A 24536-nucleotide genomic window follows, 5' to 3' on the forward strand; every position below is an offset into this window, starting at 1 on the left:
AACTGCCCTAATGATAAAATAAATTTGGAAGGTAAATTGTAAATTAAATACACATTCTATTTTTTTAAAGGAAGCACATGGGGGAAATTTAAAAAAAATCCCCATAGCATTTCCAACTGGCTTATATTGATCTGGTGGTTTGTCTTCTAACTTGCAAGATAGTTGCATGTGTCAGTAAATTAGCCCATACAAACCTTAACGTTTGAAAATATTTTAAACATTTTTCCAAACATTGACTAACAAGTTAGGTACCTGCTTCAATTTCTTAAACTCAAAGCATTTCCCTTGATTTCTGTGTCCCCATTAGGGAGAATTTATGTTGAGCTGTTTCTCTAGTTGAGATAATCAGTCTTATTTTTTTTAAAGAAAACATTTAACTCTCTTTATAACTCCTAAGTAATTTGAATATAAAAAATTGTGCAATAAAATTCAAAAGTAAGAAATACTTACCTTTAATATTTATTTTGGGGAAGTTAAAGGAGTTAGAGATAAGATAGTGAAGATTGATGAATTAATATAGTGTGCCTCAATTTTGGTTTATTGTAGTTTTCCATCTCATTAAAGAAGAAAGAGTAATCAATTTTTGTATTCACAAATTTTATTTTTAAAAATCTTTAAAAACAAAATGAATATACACACATCCCTCAAAACATATAAAAGAAAAAAATCTTTACATTTTCATCACTTTAATGAAAGTAATTTAATATGTTTATGTATTCTTTTAATATAATCTCTTATTCACCTTAACATAGTTGTAATCATAATATACATTCAATATTTGTTTCTTTTCCCCCCACATTTATAACATAAAATATTTCCTATTTTGATATATGATCCTCATTGCCATTCTTTTTAATGGCCACACAATATTCCATCTTGTGTTAATCATAGTTATATTAAGAAAAATCCAATAGAGATAGAGAGAGAAATAGTCTGCAATGGCCTATTAAATATTGACAAGCTTTAATATTTTTCACGATTTCTTATTTTGAAACTCAGCTATGGCATTAATTGCTAGATTCATAGTCTCTTCAAATTATGAGTTAAAAGGTAATTAGCCTAAAATCTCTGCATATAGAAATGGCAAATTATGATTAAGTGGCTTAAGTGAAATCTGCCTGCTTGTAAAGGATAGACCAGAACAGGATGGATTTTGAGAGACACAGATTCAAAAATTTAAATGTTTTCTGTAGTTACAGCTATCACATCCATCTAATTTGGCTTTGAGATATTAAATCACATTTAAACTTTACAATATGAATGCAAATGAGGCTTGAAATTAATTTGGTCTTAGCATACTCCTACTGTTTTGCCTTCCTAGAATATAGGAACATGTTACTCTGTTAGGTATCATGCAGGATGTCAGCAGATGACATGAAATTCTCTTATCATTCACTTAAATTTGATTGTACACAAAAGAAAAGATGTAGAAACAGACCAAAAAAGCCTAAATCAAAAAATTGTATATTGACAATGACAGTGTTCATTAGTGACTTAGTATCTCTACCCCACTTTGGAATCCCAGGTTTGAAGCTCACTTAGGATTTGTGTAAACACCAAAAGAGAGGCTTCCCTGGTGGCGCAGTGGTTGAGAGTCCGCCTGCCAATGCAGGGGACATGGGTTCGTGCCCCGGTCCGGGAGGATCCTACATGCCGCGGAGCGGCTGGACCCGTGAGCCAAGGCCGCTGAGCCTGCGCGTTCGGAGCCTGTGCTCTGCGGCGGGAGAGGCCACAACAGTGAGAGGCCCGCGTACCGCAAAAAAACAAAAAACAAAAAACAAAACCACCAGCAGAGTGCAGCTCCAGTGGCCTGCAAACTGTAAACAAGGTGTAAGACTGATTTGCAGAACAGGAATGAAGCCTACTTGATAGGGTAAAAACAGATTAATTTGGACTGTCAAATACAGCAAATATATCAAACAGCTAAACTAAAAAAATATTATTAAATCAGGACCAGCAGATAGTACAGTGAGTTAGAAGACAATTCTGAGAGGTGATTTGGAGAATTTGATAAAAACCTGTATTTGAAATTTTATAATAGAATCCACATAAATTCCTTTTCATCATTAACAGGTCAGCAATAGAAATAACCCCTGCATAACAGTATGTGTACATGTGCAATGGACATGAGGAAATCAGGCCACACCCTAAAACCAGGCAGTCATTCTAAGATGTGTTTAACATTCATTTATCTGTCATGTTAGTTACATTTGTATGGAGCACTGCATGTGTTGACAAGCATTATGGGCTGAACTGTGATGCCTCAAAATTCATATGCTGAAGCCTTAACTCCCAGTACCTCAAAATGTGCCTGAATCTGGAGACAGGACCTTTAAAGAGGTGATAAAGTTAAAATGAAGCTGTTAGGGTGGGCCCTAATCCAATCTGAGTGCTATCCTTATAAAAAGAGGAAGTTGGGCACACAAAAAGAAAGGTGGCCGTCTGCAAGCCAAGGAAAGAGGCCTCAGAAGAATCCAAACCTGTCAACATCTTGACCTTGGGCTTCAAGCCCCTAGAAGTGTGAGAAAATAAATTTCTGTAATTTAAGCCACTGTAGTATTTTGTGATAACATCCTTAGCAAATTAACATAGCAAGTTAGGCTGGACAAAGTGTGGCAGGAAAGATGAAGCTGCCCCCTCTGAGTATCTGTGAGGACATAGCAGCACCTCAGCTCTGAAAGTAAGGCGGTGGCCGGAGTAAGATACATGAGCCAGCTAGGCTCGCTCTGAGGAGGTGTGGAACACAATGCACACACTGCAACAACTTCTGAGCTCTTCAGTCTGGGGTGAAATAAAATAAAATAAAAAATGTAGTTATGTGAAAAAAGGATTTTGCTTTATTTTTGTATTGAGTGTGAAGTATCATGGGCATTTAGTTGACAAGAGCTACAGGCTGATGGAAATGGCTTTAGAGTCAGGACTGGAGTTATAAGACTGGGTGCTCTTTTACAAGATTGTTTTAGATTTTTATAAAATATATACAGCAATATTTATAGTTTTAACCATTCCCAAGTGTACAATTCACAAGAATATTCACAATGTTGCATTACTATCACCATTCTCTATCTCTACCTAGAACATTTTCATCGATCTCGACAAAAGTTCTGTAGCCTTTAAACTATAACTCCCCCTTTCTCCCTCCTCTCAAAACTTTGATAACTTCTATTCACTCTCTGTTGTTATGAATTTGCCTATTCCAGGGCCCTCATAAGTACAATTATGCAATATTATCATAGGACTAATTTTTGAAGTCCTAGAAATAAACACTGCCTCCCAGAAAAATATTGGGTGAGGGGGGAAGTAGTGAAGCAATGTTAGGAAAAATCAAGGAAAAGGCCCAGTAATGGGGTTCTTGTTCACTGACACAAACTATCTTCTCCCTGACCCTCCTGGTTTCCCTGATTCCCTATTCTCCACACTCTCCCCAGCACTTGTTATAGCTTGTCCTTTGATAACAGGTGTGAGGTGCTCTCTCATTGTGGTTTTGACTTGCATTTCTCTAATGATCAGTTAAATTGAGCACCTTTCCATATATCTGCTGGCCATCTGAATGTCTTTTTTGGAAAAAAAAAGTCTATTCAGGTCCTTTGCCCTTTCATAATTGGACTATTTGTTTTCTTGCTATTGAGTTATGTGAGTTGCTTATATATTTTGAATGTTAACCTCTTATCAGATGTGTGGATTGCAAATATTTTCTCCCATTCCACAAGTTGTCTTTTTATTGTGTTGATCATTTCTTTCATACTGCAGAAGCTTTTTTAGTTTGACGTAGTCCCACTTGTTTTTTATTTTATTGCTTGTGCTTTGGGTATCATACCCAAAAATTCATTGTTAAGACCCATGTTAAGAAGCTTTTTCCCTACGCTTTCTTCTAGGAGTTTTATGATTTCAGGGCTATACATTTGTCTTTAATCCATTTTGAATTTTAGTGTGTAATCTCTGATTTTCTCTGGCAATCAATCATATGTGACTTCCTACATTTCTTGTATTTTTAGTAATGTATTTTAACTTTTTCTTCATAGTTCTTTTCATGTATTTCCATCTTGACTCTACAAGCACTGTGAGACTGGAAACCACATTTTATAATTTACCTTTCCACACTTAAATCAATATCTTGCACACATTAAGAAATCAATAAATGTTTTTTGTCTGTTTGTTTTCTAGAAACAAGGGATGTAGGGGGAAAGCTCTAGACCAAAAGAGAGAAGAAGACCCAATTTCTTTGCTTGGTAATGTAACCAAGATCAGGCCACTTACATAAATTTTCTAGGCTTTGGTTACTGTGCCTCTTATATGTGTATATGATAATGTATAAGATCCCTGTAGAGCTTTGCAATACTATGATTCTAGCTTATTTTAATCAATCTGAACTAAAGACATTTTTAGGAGACATTTAAAAAAACAACAAGCATATACTTTAAAAAAGTTATTCAGAATTTCACTAAATAAATATGCATGCAAATTATGATTTCTTCCCTAACAGTGTTTTCCACAAATTAAAGGTCAGAAGGACAGTATTATACTCTCAGCCCGATTCATGTTCTGTGAAAATGAAATATACTGACACCCTGTATTCTACTGGGACACTGATCTGTACCTATTTTCAGTCCACGGCTCTTCACACTCCATTGTTTAAAAATAGATCAGTTCTGAATTTTCGAGACAGACATAGAAGGGCATTAACCTCTTTCTTGATTGTTAAGTTTACATTTTGCTGTAATCGAATCAGTATAGATCTGATCATGATAAAAATAGACCTTCTTACTTTGTACACATTCCAACAGGCTCTCATAAGCAGAGGGGTATGGCTCACTGAATTTTTCTAATTAGTTTCTAGTTTTAAATATATTCCTCCTTTTATTAAAGCATCATCTGTTTCTGATCCTAACATTTCAATGCCAAGTTTTGATGCTAAGACACTGTCTCCAGAAGGCTGGCTATTAAAATGGAGGAAGGGTTTATTAGCAGATTGTTTGAATAAATTCCCAAAGAAATGAGACATATGATAAAGCTAGACTCGGTGTCCCTCTGGTGTATGGCCTAACCCCCTCTGAATGACCCACTCATAGCACTTACCCACAGTTAGAATTGCTGATTAAATTTCTGTCTCTCACTAAGTCGTAAGAGCCATGAGGGCTGGGACTATCTTTGATTCTTCAAAGTTATAACAAGAATCAAATTTTACAGTGTACTTACTATATGCCAGGCACTCGTAAACTTTTAATATTTTTTTCTCATTTAATTTTAAAACAACTCTGTGAGGTACTTATCATCATTCATATTTAAAGATGAGGAAAGTGAAATACGTACAAGTTATGAAATAGCCCAAAGTTGTACAGATACTAAGTTGTGGAGCTGCATTTAAATGAGGTTGGTGGCACTATGGAAAACAGCGTAGAGGTTCCTTAAAAAATTAAAAATAGGGGCTTCCCTGGTGGCGCAGTGGTTGGGAGTCTGCCTGCCGATGAGGGGGACGCAGGTTCATGCCCCAGTCCAGGACGGTCCCACATGCCGCGGAGCGGCTGGGCCCGTGAGCCATGGCCGCTGAGCCTGCACGTCCAGAGCCTGTGCTCTGCAACAGGAGAGGCCACAACAGTGAGAGGCCCGCGTACAACAAAATAATAATAATAATAAAATAAAAATAAAAATAGAACTACTGTATGATCCAGCAATCCCACTCCTGGGCATGTACCCAGAGAAAACCATACTGCAAAAAGATACATGCACCCCAATGTTCATTGCAGCATATTTACAATAGACAAGACATGGAAGTGACCTAAATGTCCTTTGACAAAGGAATGGATAAACAAGATGTGATACGTATATATAATGGAATATTACTTAGCCATTAAAAAGAATGAAATAATGCCATTTGCAGCAACATGCATGGATCCAGAGATTATTATATTGAATGAAGTAAGCCAAAGACAAATATCATATGACATTGCTTAAATGTGAAGTCTAAAAAGAAGGATACAGATGAACTTATTTATAAAACAGAAATAGACCCACAGACATAGAAAATAAACTTATGGTTATGAGAGGAAAAGGGGGGGAGGGATAAATTAGGAGTTTGGGGTTAACATATACACACTACTATATACAAAATAGATTATTAACAAGGACCTACTGTATAGTACAGGAAACTTTACCAAATACTCTAATAACCTATATGGGAAAAGAATCTGAAAAAGAATAGATACAGTATCTGTATATGTATATGTATAACTAAATCACTTTGCTATACACCTGCAACTAACACAACATTGCAAATCAGCTATACTCCAATATAAAATAAAAATTGGAAAAAAACTGAGATTGGTGGAACTGGAGCCAAATAAATGAGACATATGATAAGGCTAGACTTGGTGTCCTTTTGGTTTACCCATGATGCTTCATTGTTCCCCCATAGTAGATTTTCACTCATGATTTGAAAGTATACATATAAATATTCATGGCACTGAGAATATCATAAAGGCAATTTAAACTATTCAGAGAAATGAAACTGAAGGCTTCTGAGCAGCCAGGGGAAAACAGGAGCATATTTTAAGTGGATGGAAGGAGAAGAAATAAATAGAGGGGAAGCCAGGGCAGGTAACAACTGGGAGGGAGAGGAGGTTTCTAGAGATCACTGAAGTCCATCTTTGCAGACTCAGAATTTTAATTAGACACAGTCACAGAGCAACTAGAGAGTGAAGATTATAGATGATAGATAATGGATGCATCACATAATAGTGGCTCTAATTTAAAATGCCAAGTTTCTGAGTACCATCATAAGTATTTTTCTCAGAAAACTGCAGTTGTTCCTTTACTTTCTGGTCCATGTATATTAGTTCACAGTGAAACAAAGATAATTTTTTAAGATGACTTTATAATCACTTCTCAGAATGCTGATAATACCAGTGGGGTCAGTGCTCGGGTCAAATGGTCTAGTCCGAGGATGAAGAACACACAAATTTATCTGCCACACTGAATCTTCTACATCTTGAGGTGGCTCACTACTTAGGTTTGGACAGGGGATCCAGCAACTTTTGTTTTATGAGCCACCAACAATATGCTAGGCACAGCTGGCACAGCAATGTAAGAAAAATAGTATTTATTTTCTATCTATCCCATGGATATTATTATAGAGATTGGACAAAACATTTACATACTTCTTATAATGGTACTCTATTGGAATATTCCCCCACCCCCCAGGTTTACTCTGCAATAAATCACTAATGTTTATAAACCTTGAGAAAGTTAAAAAGAAAATTAAAAAAACCACACGCAAAATAGGTCCTTCTGGTTTACAGTGTATATATCAAAACAAAATCACAGAGGAATCTAAAGATGCCAGCATCCTTTTGTTATATATTAGAAACCATATTCTCCATAGTATAATCTAAAGTGATACTAAGAAAGTTCTGTGGCCACAATACTTCATAGTTGTGGGCATCACTTTTCTTATGCATGCCAGCATCTCTGTTGTGTCTACAAAGTGCTCTCTCCAAGCTCTAATAATCAATGATTCTTTGAGATCCTTTTTTAATTTGCCTTTGTTTATTTATCCAATAAGTAGTTATTAAATATGTACTATCTAGGGAGTAGAGCTATCATGGAAATCAAGAAAGTCAAAGTCCTTGCTTTCTTGGATCCCGAGTTCCAAGAATGGAGAATTAACACATAAATAAAAAGGGACAACAAGGCAACAGAGTGATGTGTACACAACAACAAGGATGATGTGATAGAGAATGACTGCAAGGAAATTAATTTAGATGAACTTCTCACGGAAGGCCCCAGGTAACATTTGTACTGAGGTTTGAACAATGAGTCAGGTATTTGTTGAAGGCTTTTCAGCAATTTGTCTCCAATTTATGAAAAAGATAAATCACCTAATTTCTGCACAGAAATGCTTTCAATAAAGTAGTGCTTTCAAACTATCTACTAGCTGAATTAATTTGTATATGAGTTTTTGGTAAGAGCTTTCAAAGGTCACACAAATGATATTCTTCCTGCCATTTTACATCTTAGAGATTGTTCATATTTAAAAATATTCAAACATTGAAAAAAAATGTCTGGGGAATAAACTGGATATAACATAATATAGATTTAATTGATTATGAGTAAGGAATAATTTTCACATTCATAAGCATTGCATTTTACTTTCTTTCTATATTTTAAAACAATGGGTTTTTTGCATAAGTTTTTTAGAATCTGAAGTTTGACGTGCTCTTCACTTTTGTACATTCCTGAGTACCCAGACTTGTGTTAGCAGAAATCACTGCTCTTAAGTATATATTAGCATCTCAAATTATACAAAATACTTTCTTAAAAATGAACCTTCTGGACAATGAAGCATTTTAAGTTAAAAGTCTTGTTAAAATATAAGATAGGTGTTGGCTCTAGCTTGAATATATGATTAACAATTATATGTGGTGTGTGTATGTGCACACAATGCAAGTCTTACATTTTTACCTTTTATTATAAAATACATATCAAATGGGCTTCCCTGGTGGCGCAGTGGTTGAGAGTCCGCCTGCCGATGCAGGGTACATGGGTTCATGCCCCAGTCCGGGAAGATCCCGCATGTTGCAGAGCGGCTGGGCCCATGAGCCATGGCCACTGAGCCTGCGCTTCTGGAGCCTGTGCTCCACAACGGGAGAGGCCACAGCAGTGAGAGGCCCAAGTACCAAAAATAAATAAATAAATAAATAAAATAAAATAATCTAGCTTTCCCTTTCTAAGTATCCTAGTTTCATTCATTTTATATTTATTGTATCAATCATTCAGTGTCTTCTATTGTGTGCCTTCAAAGTGCCAGGCACTTTGTGGACACTAGAGGCACAACCAGGACCAAAATACATCTTTGCACAGATTAATGCCTCATCTTCTAAATTGGAAGACAACTTTTGAAACGTGGAATGATGTATTTTACTACTTTTAAAATATTTCTTGTGATCTACCACTATGACCTGAATATAGCAGGTATATAAGACTACAATTTAATAGGGAGCAAGGCATATTTCCCACTGTTCTTACTGAACTTTTCTGCATAAAACATGTCTGGCTTTTTTACATCTAGGTTTCATTTTGAAAAATGACTTCTGTTATCTCTCTGCCAATGTCTTTGCTTACTTTCCTATTCTACTCTTCCTGTTCCTGTAAAGTCTTAATTCACATTAAATTTAGGCTTTTGTGTGACTCTGATGCCAGAAGAGCTGAAGAGCAGATGGACAAATGGAGAACATTGTTTTCACCTTTTCAAGGTGTTAAGTGTTTGAGCATTTCATGCTTCTATTTCTAGGATCTCTAATTTTATTAAGTAGCCATGATTCTTACCCTGTTTTTCACTCATAATTCTGTTAAAGACCATTCACCCAATAAATATTTAATGAGCTCCTATCAAATACTAGTCATTAGAGATCCAGAGATATTATGGCATGGTCTCTATCCTCAAGAAGCTCACAGTCTTGAAAGAGACAAACAGTAAACTGACAAATGAAAATACAGTGATAGACAATGGTCAGGGAAAATGTATGAAGGTTCTGCCTGGTAAGACTGTTTGATGGAAAGCTGAAGGTAAGCTGGGTAGAAAGGACTGAAGATTGAGAGGGTAGAATGGAGAAAGGCAAAGAGGCAATCAGCAACGTTTCTCCCCACCCCGCCAGGAAATTATCAACAATTTTCTGTTGATGAAGCATGCATGTAAAGAAATGAAGATGGAGGCAGACCAGGGAGCAATCTAAGGTGCCATGTTAAGCAGCTTGAACTCTTTCTTGAAGGGGATAGGAGGTCATGGTTAGGCTCTGAGAAGAAAGTAATGTCAAACTAGTGTTGTATATCAATCAATATGGTAGCCCTGAGATGGGATGCATTTGAGCTAATTGACATCAAAGGCAGGAAGAAAAGCGGTGAGTGCACTTCAGAAGTTGAGGTAAAAGATGCTGAGACCCTGTAGGGCAAAACGGAGAGATTCCCGCACAGAGGATCGGTGCCGAGTGGCACTCACCAGCCCGAGAGGCTTGTCTGCTCGCCCGCCAGGGCGGGCGGCACTGGAAGCTGAGGCTCGGGCTTCGGTCAGAGCGCAGGGAGAGGACTGGGGCTGGCGGCGAGAACTCAGCCTGAAGGGGGCTAATGTGCCACAGCTAGCCGGCAGGGAGTCCGGAAAAACTCTGGAGCTGCCGAAGAGGCAAGAGACTTTTTCTTCCCTCTTGGTTTCCTGGTGCGCGAGGAGAGGGGATTAAGAGCGCTGCTTAAAGGGGCTCCACAGACGGGCGCGAGTCACAACTGAAAGCGCGGAGCCCAGTGACGGGCGTGGGACGCTGAGGCTGCTGCTGCCGCCGCCAAGAAGCCTGTGTGCGAGGGCAGATCACTGTCCACACCACCCTTCCGGGAGCCTGTGCAGCTCGCCACTGCCGGGGTCCCGGGATCCAGGGGCGGCTTCCCTGGGAGAACGCACGGCGCGCCTCGGGCTGGTGCAACGTCACGCCGAACTCTGTCGCTGCAGGCTCGCCCCGCACTCCGTGCCCCTCCCTCCCGCCCGGCCTGAGTGAGCCAGAGTCCCCGAAGAGGCTGCTCCTTTAACCCTGTCCTGTCTGAGAGAAGAACACACGCCCTCCGCGACCTACACGCAGAGGCGGGGCCAAATCCAAAGCTGAGACCCAGGAGCTGTGAGAACAAAGAAGAGAAAGGGAAACCTCTCCCAGCAGCCTCAGAAGCAGCGGATTAAAGCTCCACAATCAACTTGATGTACCCTGCATCTGTGGAATACATGAACAGACAACACATCATCCCAAATTGAGGAGCCAGGAGTCAGTGCTGTGCCTCTGAGGTGGGAGAGCCAACTTCAGGACACTGGTCCACAAGAGACCTCCCAGCTCCACATAATATCAAACGGCGAAAATCTCCCAGAGATCTCCATCTCAACACCAGCACCCAGCTTCACTCAACGACCAGCAAGCTACAGTGCTGGACACCCTATGCCAAACAACTAGCAAGACAGGAACACAACGCCACCCATTAGCAGAGAGGTGGCCTAAAATCATAAAAAGTCCGCAGACACCCCAAAACACACCACCAGATGTGGACCTGCCCACCAGAAAGACAAGATCCAGCCTCATCCGCCAGAACACAGGCACTAGTACCCTCCACCAGGAAGCCTACACAACCAACTAAACCAACCTTAGCCACTGGGGACAGACACCAAAAACAACGGGAACTACGAACCTGCAGCCTGCAAAAAGGAGACCCCAAGCACAGTAACATAAGCAAAATGAGAAGACAGAAAAACACACAGCAGGAGAAGGAGCAAGATAAAAACCCACCAGACCTAACAAATGAAGAGGTAATAGGCAGTCTACCTGAAAAAGAATTCAGAATAATGATGGTAAAGATGATCCAAGATTCTATTTCCCAGATCCAAAATCTTGGAAATAGAATAGACAAAATGCAAGAAACAGTTAACAAGGACTTAGAAGAACTAAAGATGAATCAAGCATCGATTAAAAACACAATAAATTAAATAAAAAATACTCTAGATGGGATCAATAGAAGAATAACTGAGGCAGAAGAACGGATAAGTGAGGTGGAAGATAAAATAGTGGAAATAATGGATGCAGAGCAAAATAAAGAAAAAAGAATGAAAAGAACAGAGGACAGTCTCAGAGACCTCTGGGACAACATTAAACGCACCAACATTCGAATTATAGGGGTTCCAGAAGAAGAGAAAAAGAAAGGGACTGAGAAAATATTTGAAGAGATTATAGTTGAAAACTTCCTTAATATGGGAAACGAAATAGTTAATCAAGTCCAGGAGGCACAGAGAGTCCCATACAGAATAAATCCAAGGAGAAATACGCCAAGACACATATTAATCAAACTGTCAAAAATTAAACACAAAGAAATCATATTAAAAGCAGCAAGGCAAAAACAACAAATAACACACAAGGGAATCCCCATCAGGATAACAGCTGATCTCTCAGCAGAAACTCTACAAGCCAGAAGGGAGTGGCAGGACATAATTAAAGTGATGAAAGAGAAAAACCTGCAACCAAGATTACTCTACCCAGCAAGGATCTAATTCAGATTTGATGGAGAAATTAAAACGTTTACAGACAAGCAAAAGCTGAGAGAGTTCAGCACCACCAAACCAGCTTTACAACAAATGCTAAAGGAACTTCTCTAGGCAAGAAACACAACAGAAGCAAAAGACCTACAGTAACGAACCCAAAACAATTAAGAAAATGGGAATAGGAACATACATATCAATAATTACCTTAAATGTAAATGGACTAAATGCTCCCACCAAAAGACACAGATTGGCTGAATGGATACAAAAACAAGACCCATATATATGCTGTCTACAAGAGACCCACTTCAGACCTAGAGACACATACAGACTGAAAGTAAAGGGATGGAAAAAGATATTCCATGCAAATGGAAACCAGAAGAAAGCTGGAGTAGCAATTCTCATATCAGACAAAATAGACTTTAAAATAAAGACTACTAGAAGAGACAAAGAAGGACACTACATAATGATCAAGGGATCGATCCAAGAAGAAGATATAACAATTGTAAATATTTATGCACCCAACATAGGAGCACCTCAATACATAAGGCAAATACTAACAGCCATAAAAGGAGAAATCGACAGTAACACAATCATAGTAGGAGACTTTAACACCCCACTTTCACCAATGGACAGATCATCCAAAATGAAAATAAATAAGGAAACACAAGCTTTAAATGATACATTAAACAAGATGGACTTAATTGATATTTATAGGACATTCCATCCAAAAACAACAGAATACACATTTTTCTCAAGTGCTCATGGAACATTCTCCAGGATAGATCATATCTTGGGTCACAAATCAAGCCTTGGTAAATTTCAGAAAATTGAAATTATATCAAGTATCTTTTCTGACCACAATGCTATGTGACTAGATATCAATTACAGGAAAAGAGCTGTAAAAAATACAAACACATGGAGGCTAAACAATACACTACTTAATAACGAAGTGATAACTGACGAAATCAAAGAGGAAATTAAAAAATACCTAGAAACAAATGACAATGGAGACACGACGACCCAAAACCTATGGGATGCAGCAAAAGCAGTTCTAAGAGGGAAGTTTATAGCAATACAATCCCACCTTAAGAAACAGGAAACATCTCGAATAAACAACCTAACGTTGCACCTAAAGCAATTAGAGAAAGAAGAACAAAAACATCCCAAAGTTAGCAGAAGGAAAGAAATCATAAAAATCAGATCAGAAATAAATGAAAAAGAAATGAAGGAAACGATAGCAAAGATCAATAAAACTAAAAGCTGGTTCTTTGAGAAGATAAACAAAATTGATAAACCATTAGCCAGACTCATCAAGAAAAGAAGGGAGAAGACTCAAATCAATAGAATTAGAAATGAAAAAGGAGAAGTAACAACTGACACTGCAGAAATACAAAAGATCATGAGAGATTACTACAAGCAACTCTATGCCAATAAAATGGACAACCTGGAAGAAATGGACAAATTCTTTGAAATGCACAACCTATCAAGACTGAATCAGGAAGAAATAGAAAATATGAACAGACCAATCACAAGCACTGAAATTGAAACTGTGATAAAAAATCTTCCAACAAACAAAAGCCCAGGACCAGATGGCTTCACAGGTGAATTCTATCAAGCATTTAGAGAAGAGCTAACACCTATCCTTCTCAAACTCTTCCAAAATATAGCAGAGGGGGGAACACTCCCAAACTCATTCTACGAGACCACCATCACCTTGATTCCAAAACCAGAAAAGGATGTCACAAAGAAAGAAAACTACAGGCCAATATCACTGATGAACATAGATGCAAAAATCCTCAACAAAATACTAGCAAACAGAATCCAACAGCACATTAAAAGGATCATACACCATGATCAAGTGGGGTTTATTCCAGGAATGCAAGGATTCTTCAGTATATGCAAATCAATCAACGTGATACACCATATTAACAAATTGAAGGAGAAAAACCATATGATCATCTCAATAGATGCTGAGAAAGCTTTCTACAAAATTCAACACCCATTTATGATAAAAACCCTCCAGAAAGTAGGCATAGAGGGAACTTTCCTCAACATAATAAAGGCCATATATGACAAACCCACAGCCAGCATCGTCTTCAATGGTGAAAAACTGAAACCATTTCCACTAAGATCAGGAACAAGACAAGGTTGCCCACTCTCACCACTCTTATTCAACATAGTTTTGGAAGTTTTAGCCACAGCAATCGGAGAAAAAAAGGAAATAAAAGGAATCCAAATCGGAAAAGAAGAAGTAAAGCTGTCACTGTTTGCAGATGACATGATACTATACATAGACAATCCTAAGGATGCTACCAGAAAACTACTAGAGCTAATCAATGAATTTGGTAAAGTTGCCGGATACAAAATTAATGCACAGAAATCTCTGGCATTCCTATACACTAATGATGAAAAATCTGAAAGTGAAATCAAGGAAACACTCCCATTTACCATTTCAACAAAAAGAATAAAATATCTAGGAATAAACCTACCTAAGGAGACAAAAGACCTGTATGCAGAAAATTATAAGACACTGATGAAAGAAATTAAAGATGATACAAATAGATGGAGAGATGTACCATGCTCTTGGATTAGAAGACTCAACATTGTGAAAATGACTCTACTACCCAAAGCAATCTACAGATTCAATGCAATCCCTATCAAACTACCACTGGCATTTTTCACAGAACTAGAGCAAAAAATTTCACAATTTGTATGGAAACACAAAAGACCCCGAATAGCCAAAGCAATCTTGAGAACGAAAAATGGAGCTGGAGGAATCAGGCTCCCTGACTTCAGACTATACTACAAAGCTACAGTAATCAAGACAGTATGGTACTGGCACAAAAACAGAAAGATAGATCAATGGAACAGGATAGAAAGCCCAGAGATAAACCCACGGACATATGGTCACCTTATCTTTGATAAAGGAGGCAGGAATGTACAGTGGAGAAAGGACAGCCTCTTCAATAAGTGGTGCTGGGAAAACTGGATAGGGACATGTAAAAGTATGAGATTAGATCACTCCCTAACACCATACACAAAAATAAGCTCAAAATGGATTAAAGACCTAAATGTAAGGCCAGACACTATCAAACTCTTAGAGGAAAACATACGCAGAACACTCTATGACATAAATCACAGCAAGATCCTTTTGGACCCACCTCCTAGAGAAATGGAAATAAAGACAAAAATAAACACATGGGACCTAATGAAACTTCAAAGCTTTTGCACAGCAAAGGAAACCATAAACAAGACCAAAAGACAACCCTCAGAACGGGAGAAAATATTTGCAAGTGAAGCAACTGACAAAGGATTAATCTCCAAAATTTATAAGCAGCTCATGCTGCTCAATAACAAAAAAAAACCCAATCCAAAAATGGGCAGAAGACCTAAATAGACATTTCTCCACAGAAGATATACAGACTGCCAACAAACACATGAAAGGATGCTCAACATCTTTACTCATCAGAGAAATGCAAATCAAAACTACAATGAGATATCATCTCACACCAGTCAGAATGGCCATCATCAAAAAATCTAGAAACAATAAATGCTGGAGAGGGTGTGGAAAAAAGGGAACACTCTTGCACTGCTGGTGGGAATGTGAATTGGTACAGTCACTATGGAGAACGGTATGGAGGTTCCTTAAAAACTACAAATAGAACTACCATATGACCCAGCAATCCCACTACTGGCCATATACCCTGAGAAAACCATAATTCAAAAAGAGACATGTACCAAAATGTTCATAGCAGCCCTATTTACAATAGCCCGGAGATGGAAACAACCTAAGTGTCCATCATTGGATGAATGGGTAAAGAAGATGTGGCACATATATACAATGGAATATTACTCAGCCATAAAAAGAAATGAAATTGAGCTATTTGTAATGAGGTGGATGGACCTAGAGTCTGTCATACAGAGTGAAGTAAGTCAGAAAGAGAAGGGCAAATACTGTATGCTGACACATATATATGGAATTTAAGAAAAAAAAATGTCATGAAGAACATAGGGGTAAGACAGGATAAAGACACAGACCTACTAGAGAATGGACTTGAGGATATGGGGAGGGGGAAGGGTAAGCTGTGACAAAGTGAAAGAGCGGCATGGACATATATACACTACCAAACGTAAGGTAGATAGCTAGTGGGAAGCAGCCCCATAGCACAGGGAGATCAGCTCGGTGCTTTGTGACCACCTGGAGGGGTGGGATAGGGAGGGTGGGAGGGAGACTCAAAAGGGAGGGGATATGGGAACATATGTATATGTATAACTGATTTAATTTGTTATAAAGCAAAAAAATAAATAAAAATTAAATTAAATTAAAAAAAAAAAGATGCTGAGACCCTGAACTATGGCATTTGCAAATATAGGGAAAAAATTAGTCTAACTTAATGACAGAATCGTTGTAGGAATTGAGGATATTGGAGGTATGTCTATTGATGGCTTTAAGGGGATAAAAATGAAAAGTGGAATTTTTTCTACTGAAGATCAGAGTAAATTAAAGTATGGCAAGATAAAGCAGTTAATAACATACACATGATTAAGAACATTTTCTTGTCATCCTGATTTTACATTACATTGAGCATTTTTAGCAGGGAGGTACGCTTCCCGTGTAAGCATGCCACTTCTTAGGGTTCACTTTTATGTTCACTTTTTCTATTGGCTTTCTGTATTCCTTCAATGACATTTTATGCTAGAATCCTTACTTTTCTGCTTCTTTGAAATAAATTTTTAGTTTTACTGTGTCCTCTGGCCTATTGATTCCATCTTAATCCCTGATACTGTCCCTTCAATTACCTTTGTCTCCATGCTATGGTCTGTCTTACCCTGCCTTTGAATCCCACCAGGACCTTTAAAACCCAACTTGGTTCTAGTGTCCTGAACTTCTGCCTCTTAGTGAAAGGAATTTGGATTTAAAATAAATTCTGTAATCCTACAGAGAGATAAAGCAAAGTATATTGATAGATTATTTTTTAAAATGATGCATTACTTTTTTTAACATCTTTATTAGAGTATAATTACTTTACAATGGTGTGTTAGTTTCTGCTTTATAACAAAGTGAATCAGCTATACATATACATATATCCCCATATCTCTTCCCTCTTGCGTCTCCCTCCCACCCTCCCTATCCCAACCTTCTAGGTGGTCACAAAACACCAAGCTGATCTCCCGGTGTTATGCGGCTGCTTCCCACTAGCTATCTATTTTACATTTGGTAGTGTAAAAAATACAAAGTTTTGATTCTATTTCTCAAAGCAAAAATATCTGTACATTCTTATTTGATTGAGGACTCTAGAGAAAATAAGCTAATCAATAACAGATATTTAGCTCCTTTTATTTCCAAACTCTTAACTGATGTGTTAAGGCTTAAAAAAATACAAATAACTTTTAATGGATGCAGATACTTAGGGATAGTTATAAATGGTAAAGATGTTAGTTGAAATAGAAATATTTATTGACTCTTTAACATATGCTACATGTAGTAGGAATTTCAAGAAAAATTTAAAATATAGATTAAATGGTCTTTGCTCTTAAAGAACTTTCAAGACAAAAGTGGAGGAAACTAATGTGGAAAAATCGTGATAATAGACAAAATGGAAAGTAGCACACAAGCATTATGGACTCAGTGCACTGGGGGTTAGGGAAAAGAGAGACCAGATCCAGTCTGGACAATCAAAGGAGGTATAAATAAAGAAATATTATTTATTACCTTTGCCAAAAGATGAAAAACATCTGGAAAATGTATGATGCAAGTTGAAAAATTAGAATTGGTTTTTCAAAACAGTAAGTTGCACAATTTGGCTATAGGTCACTTAGGAACATGTACGGCAACAGGGAAAAATAAAGCTGGAAATTCAGCAAGGATCAGAGCATAGAAGGGCTAGAATATGAGCCTAAGGAGGCTATAGTTGATTTAATTTGTAATGTAAAGACTGAACATTTCTGAGCAGAGACATGACTAGCTCCTACACATAAAAGAAGATTAATCTGGCATCGCTGCTTTAAATGGTAGTTACAGAAAACAGACCAAAGGTTGGAAGGTAAACTAAGGGGATATTGCAAATAGTCCATGTGAGAGGAATAAGGTTAGGGTAAGGGCCTTGGGAAAGGAGACAAGGGCATAGGTGCAAGATATATTGTCACAGTAAATTGACAGCATTTGGTAATTGACTGGATGTGCAGAGCAAAGAAAGGTTTTTTAAAAAGACAAAAAGTTTACATTCCAAATGACTCAAAAGAATAACTAAAACATTTACAGAGAGAGAGAGAGAGACTTCAAAGGATAAATGGTTTAGTGATGGAAGATAATGACTAACACACAGCTTATTATACATATATGGCAAGGGGATATTATGTAGCTTTTAAGAAAACAGATGTTATGGCAAGAACTTGGAGCCCAAATTTATAGAACTGCAGAGATGAAATAAATATGAAAATAAAACTAAGAAATTCAAAATGAAAAGCCAATGGCTCAGTAATGGTTTAGTGTTAAAGAAGTTCCCAAAAGAGGCTCAGGATATGAGTCTTACTGAGTTTAAAGGAACCATCAATGGCTCAAAGATGAAGGATTTGATGATTAAATGTTCACTTATAATTTTTTTTTTTTTTTTTTTTGCGTTATGCGGGCCTCTCACTGTTGTGGCCTCTCCCCTTGCGGAGCGCAGGCTCCGGACGCACAGGCCCAGTGGCCATGGCTCACGGGCCCAGCCGCTCCGCGGCATGTGGGATCCTCCCGGACCGGGGCACGAACCCGTGTCCCCTGCATCTGCAGGCGGACTCTCAACCACTGCGCCACCAGGGAAGCCCCACTTATAATTTTTAAGGAAACAATTTTGGTAAAGAAGTGGAGATTGAACCACAATGCAATAATTATAAAGTAATCTTTCAAGAAGTTTGGTAGTAAAATAATGGAGAAAGAGAAAGACAGTGTAAGAAACACAAACACTCAAGAGAATGTGCTTTTGATCTAGGGGTGACCTGTACATTCTAGTGGGCAGAGGGAAGACTTCTAGGGAGGGATGGAATGGAGATGCAAGGCAAAGAGGTGGTTATTGATGTTGCCAAGTGTTTTAGTGAGGTAACAGGAAATGAATTACTCACAACGGGTCAGGTCAGTCTGTGATCAGGGTCCAGGAGATGAACAAGGAAAATGAAGATAGGAGGAAAGTAGAAATCAAAAAGAAGTTAACGAAACAGTTTGGTGAGCATGAGATGAGAGAGTGGAAAACTGGGAAGATATGGACAATGAGGACACAAGACGGGACTTTGTAACTAGGGATACAGAAAATAAAATGATATCCTGAGAATCATAATTAGAACAATTTCCAGTCTTTTTTTTTTTTAACATAAGTGCCTGTAAATGGGAGAACATAAGGGCAAATAAGGGCAAAAACCAAGATGTTTTAACATTAAATTTTAATTTTTCTTTTAAGTAGTGTCAAAGCATGGAATTGAGGATTTCCTAGGAAAGGAGAAAGTAAACAATGATCATGTACACGGAGACTGAGGACTATAAATCTTACCTCTCTCAGAGGATCATTGAGTTCATTGAGAATATTCTCCTCATCAAAGATTTTGCCTTGGTATCTGTGTTCATAGTAATCATGTATCTTCTGACGCATATCAGCTGGTAACTTATGGAATGACATGTATTGTTCCACTTGCTTATACTGTAAGGAAAGGAAAAAAGGAAATTAGAAAACATTGTTAGGCTGTGTGAGAAATCGTCGTGTTACTTTGTTGTGCTATATTCAATAGTAACAGTAACAAAAAGAAGAAATCCTTTAAGGGGAAGGAAATAATGTACTAGGTTGTAATGTACCTACTCTGTGTCACAGACTGTAGAAAGCATTTGTTTAGGTGACTATTTCCTGTAAAGACCTGAGATGTTATAGAGCGGAAGCATGGAAGGAGCTCAGAGGTAACTGGGCGCAGCCCCAGAAAAGCCAGTGATGAGGCAAGAAAACAAAATGTGATGCTATTTTTTTTTTTGGATTTATTTTGAGCTGAGTTCTAAAAGAAGTATGAAGTTGTTTAACTCTTCATTTGGAGAAAGAATCCCATAACTTTGATAGTACAAAGGGTCTTATCTTAGACCTTTATAACAAAAGATCAGACCTAATTAACAATTGAATCTGGAGGCAGAAAGCTTGGCAGCTATTTGCAAGTCATAGATACTCAAGCAACACGTGCCCTATAAATTAAGAGACTGTGTCAGGCTTCAATTTAGGATGTAGAAAAATATCAGAATGAGACTAGATCCACATAATTTTATAGCTGAAACTTAACTTAGACATTTAATTTTATTTAAACAAATAGTACTTAAACTTGATTATTTATAAAACTTGGGGTGAGGTTGTCTTTTGGGAATGCAGATTTGCATTCTTAACTCCAGATATTGATTCCATTGAGGTACCTGCCTTTGTAAATTTATATATATACTCATATACATATACATACACACTTTAAAAAATCCCTGCAAATCAAACAGGAACACAGAAGCATGGAGATTACTTGGAAGCTTATTAGAAGAGAATTTCAGGCTTTACCTCAGAGCTGTGAAATCAGAATCTGCATCTTAAGAAAGGTCCCCAGATGATGCATACACATTTAAGTTTGAGAAATATTCCCTCGATGTTTCAAATGCAGGTGGTCATAGACTATACTTTGAAAAAATCAGTTAGACCCCCAAAATTAGTTTCATTGTATGGATGATAAAACTGAGTACAAATAAAAAGGTAGGTAATAAAACTGGATGAAGATACTGGAATAAAAATCTTTCCTTAAACACAACACATTTGACATATTATCTATGAAAAATTTTTTTTCTAATTTTTCCTGATAACAGAGCTCAGACTAGAAGATCTAGGTGACTGGACTCCTCGCCCATAATTACCACAATTATAATTGGTCATTGATAATACATATATCTAATGGGAAACAGCAACCCATTGTATTGTATTTCTTCAAATTTTTTTACATAATTTCCTTACACATAACATTCATATTTTTGGACATTCCCTTTTAGAGTTTAGTATTCTCAAAGGAAATACAACTTTGTCATGAGATTCCTTTATTTGGTCACCAGACTGTTCCCTGAAGTATTTAAAGCCTGCAGGCCTACATATATATATCTCTGAAGCAACTTGATTATGATTTAGGCATTCTGAATTTAGGCACCAATGCTGTCACTGTGTGTAAGTGGCTTCTAGTATATACTTGAGAAGGACTGGGTTAATTTTTCCTGAAGAAGTAAGAATCTGTATGCCAAAGTTAGTAGCCCACTCTTAGCTAGAGACCTCAGATTCAGCCTGCTTTTTTATTTTATTTTATTATTATTATTTTTTTTGTGGTACGCGGGCCTCTCACTGTTGTGACCTCTCCCGTTGCGGAGCACAGGCTCCGGACACGCAGGCTCAGCGGCCATGGCTCACGGGCCTAGCCGCTCCACATCATGTGGGATCTTACTGGCCCGGGGCACGAACCCGTGTCCCCTGCATCGGCAGGCGGACTTTCAACCACTGCGCCACCAGGGAAGCCCAGATTCAGCCTGCTTTGACCCCTTATGCAGCTGGCCCAAAGGAAAGACGCTTCAGTGGCCCTTTCTACAAGATGGCTGTGTAGGATAAAGTTGATTTTCAGCTGGACTAGAAAAGCTCTAACTTTATTTTTTAGAGACATCTTTGTATCTGATTTTTACTCTTAGTCAAGAAGAGGACAGTGGGATATTTGAGGTACTGTTTAGATTCTGAAACTCCACTGGAGACCCACAGGCTAACTTCTGCACTAATGATTTGCAAATAGCCTGCTTGGTTTGACTAGTTTGGATGGACTATTTAAAGAGCTACTGAGAGCTTTGTTGGTGAGCTCTCCCCAAAGCAAGACTCCTTGCACAGATCTTGGTGGTTCAGGCCAGTGAGTCAGCATGCTCCAGGGTCCCAGAGATTGAGCCCACAGGGAGGGTGCTGGGGAAAGGCCCTCAGGCCTCTGATGCTTGTTGGCATTCTCTTTCTCTGTTGCACTGACCTTTGCCTTTAAACGAAAGCCTCATATGAGTATAATCTATGGAGTCTTGGGAAAACAATAATACAACTTCAGACAACAGGGCTGTCACTTACGACATTGATGAAAGTCCTTTCAGTTCTGCCCAAATAAAAGATTCAGTGTTCTTCAAAACGAGTAGGTATCAAGTAATCTCTGCTCACTTTTCTCAATAGAGTGCTTGCCCAAACACTGCTTGGGGTGGTGAGAATCTTTAAATTTAACTGACATACTGAAGCTCTAGATTTCTCCCTTTTTTTGCATGGATCTCAGGGTTATGGGAGACAGCATTAAAACTTAGTAGCATTTTAATCACTTTGGGGAAATTTGTGCCTGTGTGTGAGGGAGAGTAGGGGAAAGAAACGAAATCCAGTTTCTGACAAGTTCAGTTTAAGATGCCCATGGCACATCCTAATGCTTTTATGTAGGTCAGGCACTTAGAAGAGAAAATATACGCATAGTCAATGACTAAGGGATCACTAAGGATGCGTCAAGTGAAGACATAAAAAGACAAAAAGTGGAACTTATATTTTAAAAGCAGTTGAGTCATGGAGTTTGACAAGTTAAGGGAACTCACATTAGCCAGCATGATGTAAGAGCAGGACCAGAAAAGCTAGATGAGCAAAATCCAAAGAAGGATAAAGTTTCAAAGGGGAGGGGGCCACTCAAAAGCAAAGATGCAAATACAATTCTTTCTTGAATATATAAAATCAAAAATTCATTGTATCAGATTTAAAAGACTATAAAACAAGTACCATTTAAAATTCTAAGGTACTATTATTTTTAAATGTTCTCTGCAATTAAAATTTTATATCTATATCTATATAATGCATGTACATGATATTTTAGGGGTTCAGAACAGGCTTTTTCAAGATGTGACACTTTGGCATGTGGGTTATTATATGCTAAAGGCAGTGGAGACCCTACAGGCTCAAGAGAAACTACTGTCCCTCCCTTAACTACTTAGGATAATTTAAATTGGGGATTTTTTCCCAGAAAAAAGGTTATTACCAGAGATAAATTTTATCTAAGTGGTCCCATCTGTATGGCAGGACAAACATCTAATTACCCAACAACTGCTCTTCTTTCTATCATCCTATGAATTATCCTCCTGTTTCTGAGAACTCCAGGTCCCTCTCCCATTCCTTAGCTCAGGATGGCATATATACCTTATTTTACCTCTTTCTCTCTGAATGTGTGGAGTCTCTGACCCTATCAAGTATGTGGGATTCATGTACATATGAGAAATAAAATTTGATTTTCACCTGTTAACTGGCTCATGTCAATTTAATTCTTAGACTGGACAGAAGAACCTAGGAGGATAGAGGAAAGTTTTCTTCCACCTTGACAATATTAAAAATGTGCCCTAATAGAGTGTTTATAACAAATGGCAACATTCTGTTGTCAAACCCACTAGTCTCACTTCTCCCGTGTCACCATTTTTAAAAAGGTGTTTAGTTGGTATCACCAAGCACTATGCTACTGTCTCTATTTCTTATATGGATTAATAATAGGCATCATTTATTGACTTTTTACCATAACAAAGTGGTTTAACTACTTACAGTTCCCTGTATCTTCTCACCCCCTTTCTCATGCTATACCTGTGTCACTAGTGCTAATTGTTCCCTTGATCTCCTTTGTAACTTTACATAATCTATTTATACCTTTATTTCTTGTTCAGAGAACTCTAGACAAATTTACCAGATGAAAGTAACAAACTCCCTCCTTCACTCCTACTTTCTAACTTCTGTCATCTCTACTTTTATGATGTAAAGGTGGATTATAATTTTGTACCCGTAATTAAACCTACCAAACCCATAAAGTGTTTACATTACTTTGACCATGTATCATGATGCCAAGTGGAACATTTGATGACATTTGCTTTTGTTTCATGGATTTTTAATGATTTTCATTTCTTGCATAATTAGCTCTTATTTTAGTTTCATTTTTTTTTCTAGCCTTCTTATCCTACCCAATATTTGTTGAGTTTTCTTTAGAGATTTTCTGTAGGATTTCTCTTTACAACATCCCTGGTTGGGTTCACTATTCTTAGACCCTATGTTTTTCCTTTGGTTTAGTTATTCATGCTGCTGGAACCAATCCCTAAGTAAACAACTAAGAAATACTGAGTGGGATATAGTTTTTTGGAACCATTTCTTCTCTGAAAATGTCACTGTTAAACTCAAAGTTGATTGATAACCTGACTGCATACAGAATTCTAGGTTGAAGTCCAGTTGGATGCTGAGCCTTTGGATAATTGATGCACTTTGCTGGATATGGTCCATGTTTCTCATCACTTATTTCATATATTCTTTCCCTGCATTTCCCCCTACATTTCCCTAGATTTCCCAAATTTTCTCTACATTCTCCAATATTTCCTGAAGTACTTAGAACTCATTTTAATTCCAAATATCTTTTCAATTCTTTGAGCTTTTATCTT

The 24536-nt window shown here is 37.7% G+C and overlaps 1 protein-coding gene across 1 annotated transcript in view; it reads right to left on the reverse strand.

Moving 5' to 3' along the window:
- The window catches only part of HCN1 (hyperpolarization activated cyclic nucleotide gated potassium channel 1), a gene marked incomplete at both ends in the record, with an annotated part of 400231 nt that overhangs the window by 59352 nt on the left and 316343 nt on the right, over positions 1-24536 (reverse strand). The window contains one exon of the mRNA XM_081234057.1: positions 19579-19725. Within this exon, the coding sequence (XP_081090183.1) occupies positions 19579-19725 (147 nt within the window). The remainder of the gene's footprint in view (positions 1-19578; positions 19726-24536) is intronic.

Source organism: Mesoplodon bidens (genome assembly GCF_964165515.1).
Source record: "Mesoplodon bidens genome assembly, chromosome: 4".
NCBI classification, from domain to species: Eukaryota; Metazoa; Chordata; class Mammalia; order Artiodactyla; family Ziphiidae; genus Mesoplodon; species Mesoplodon bidens.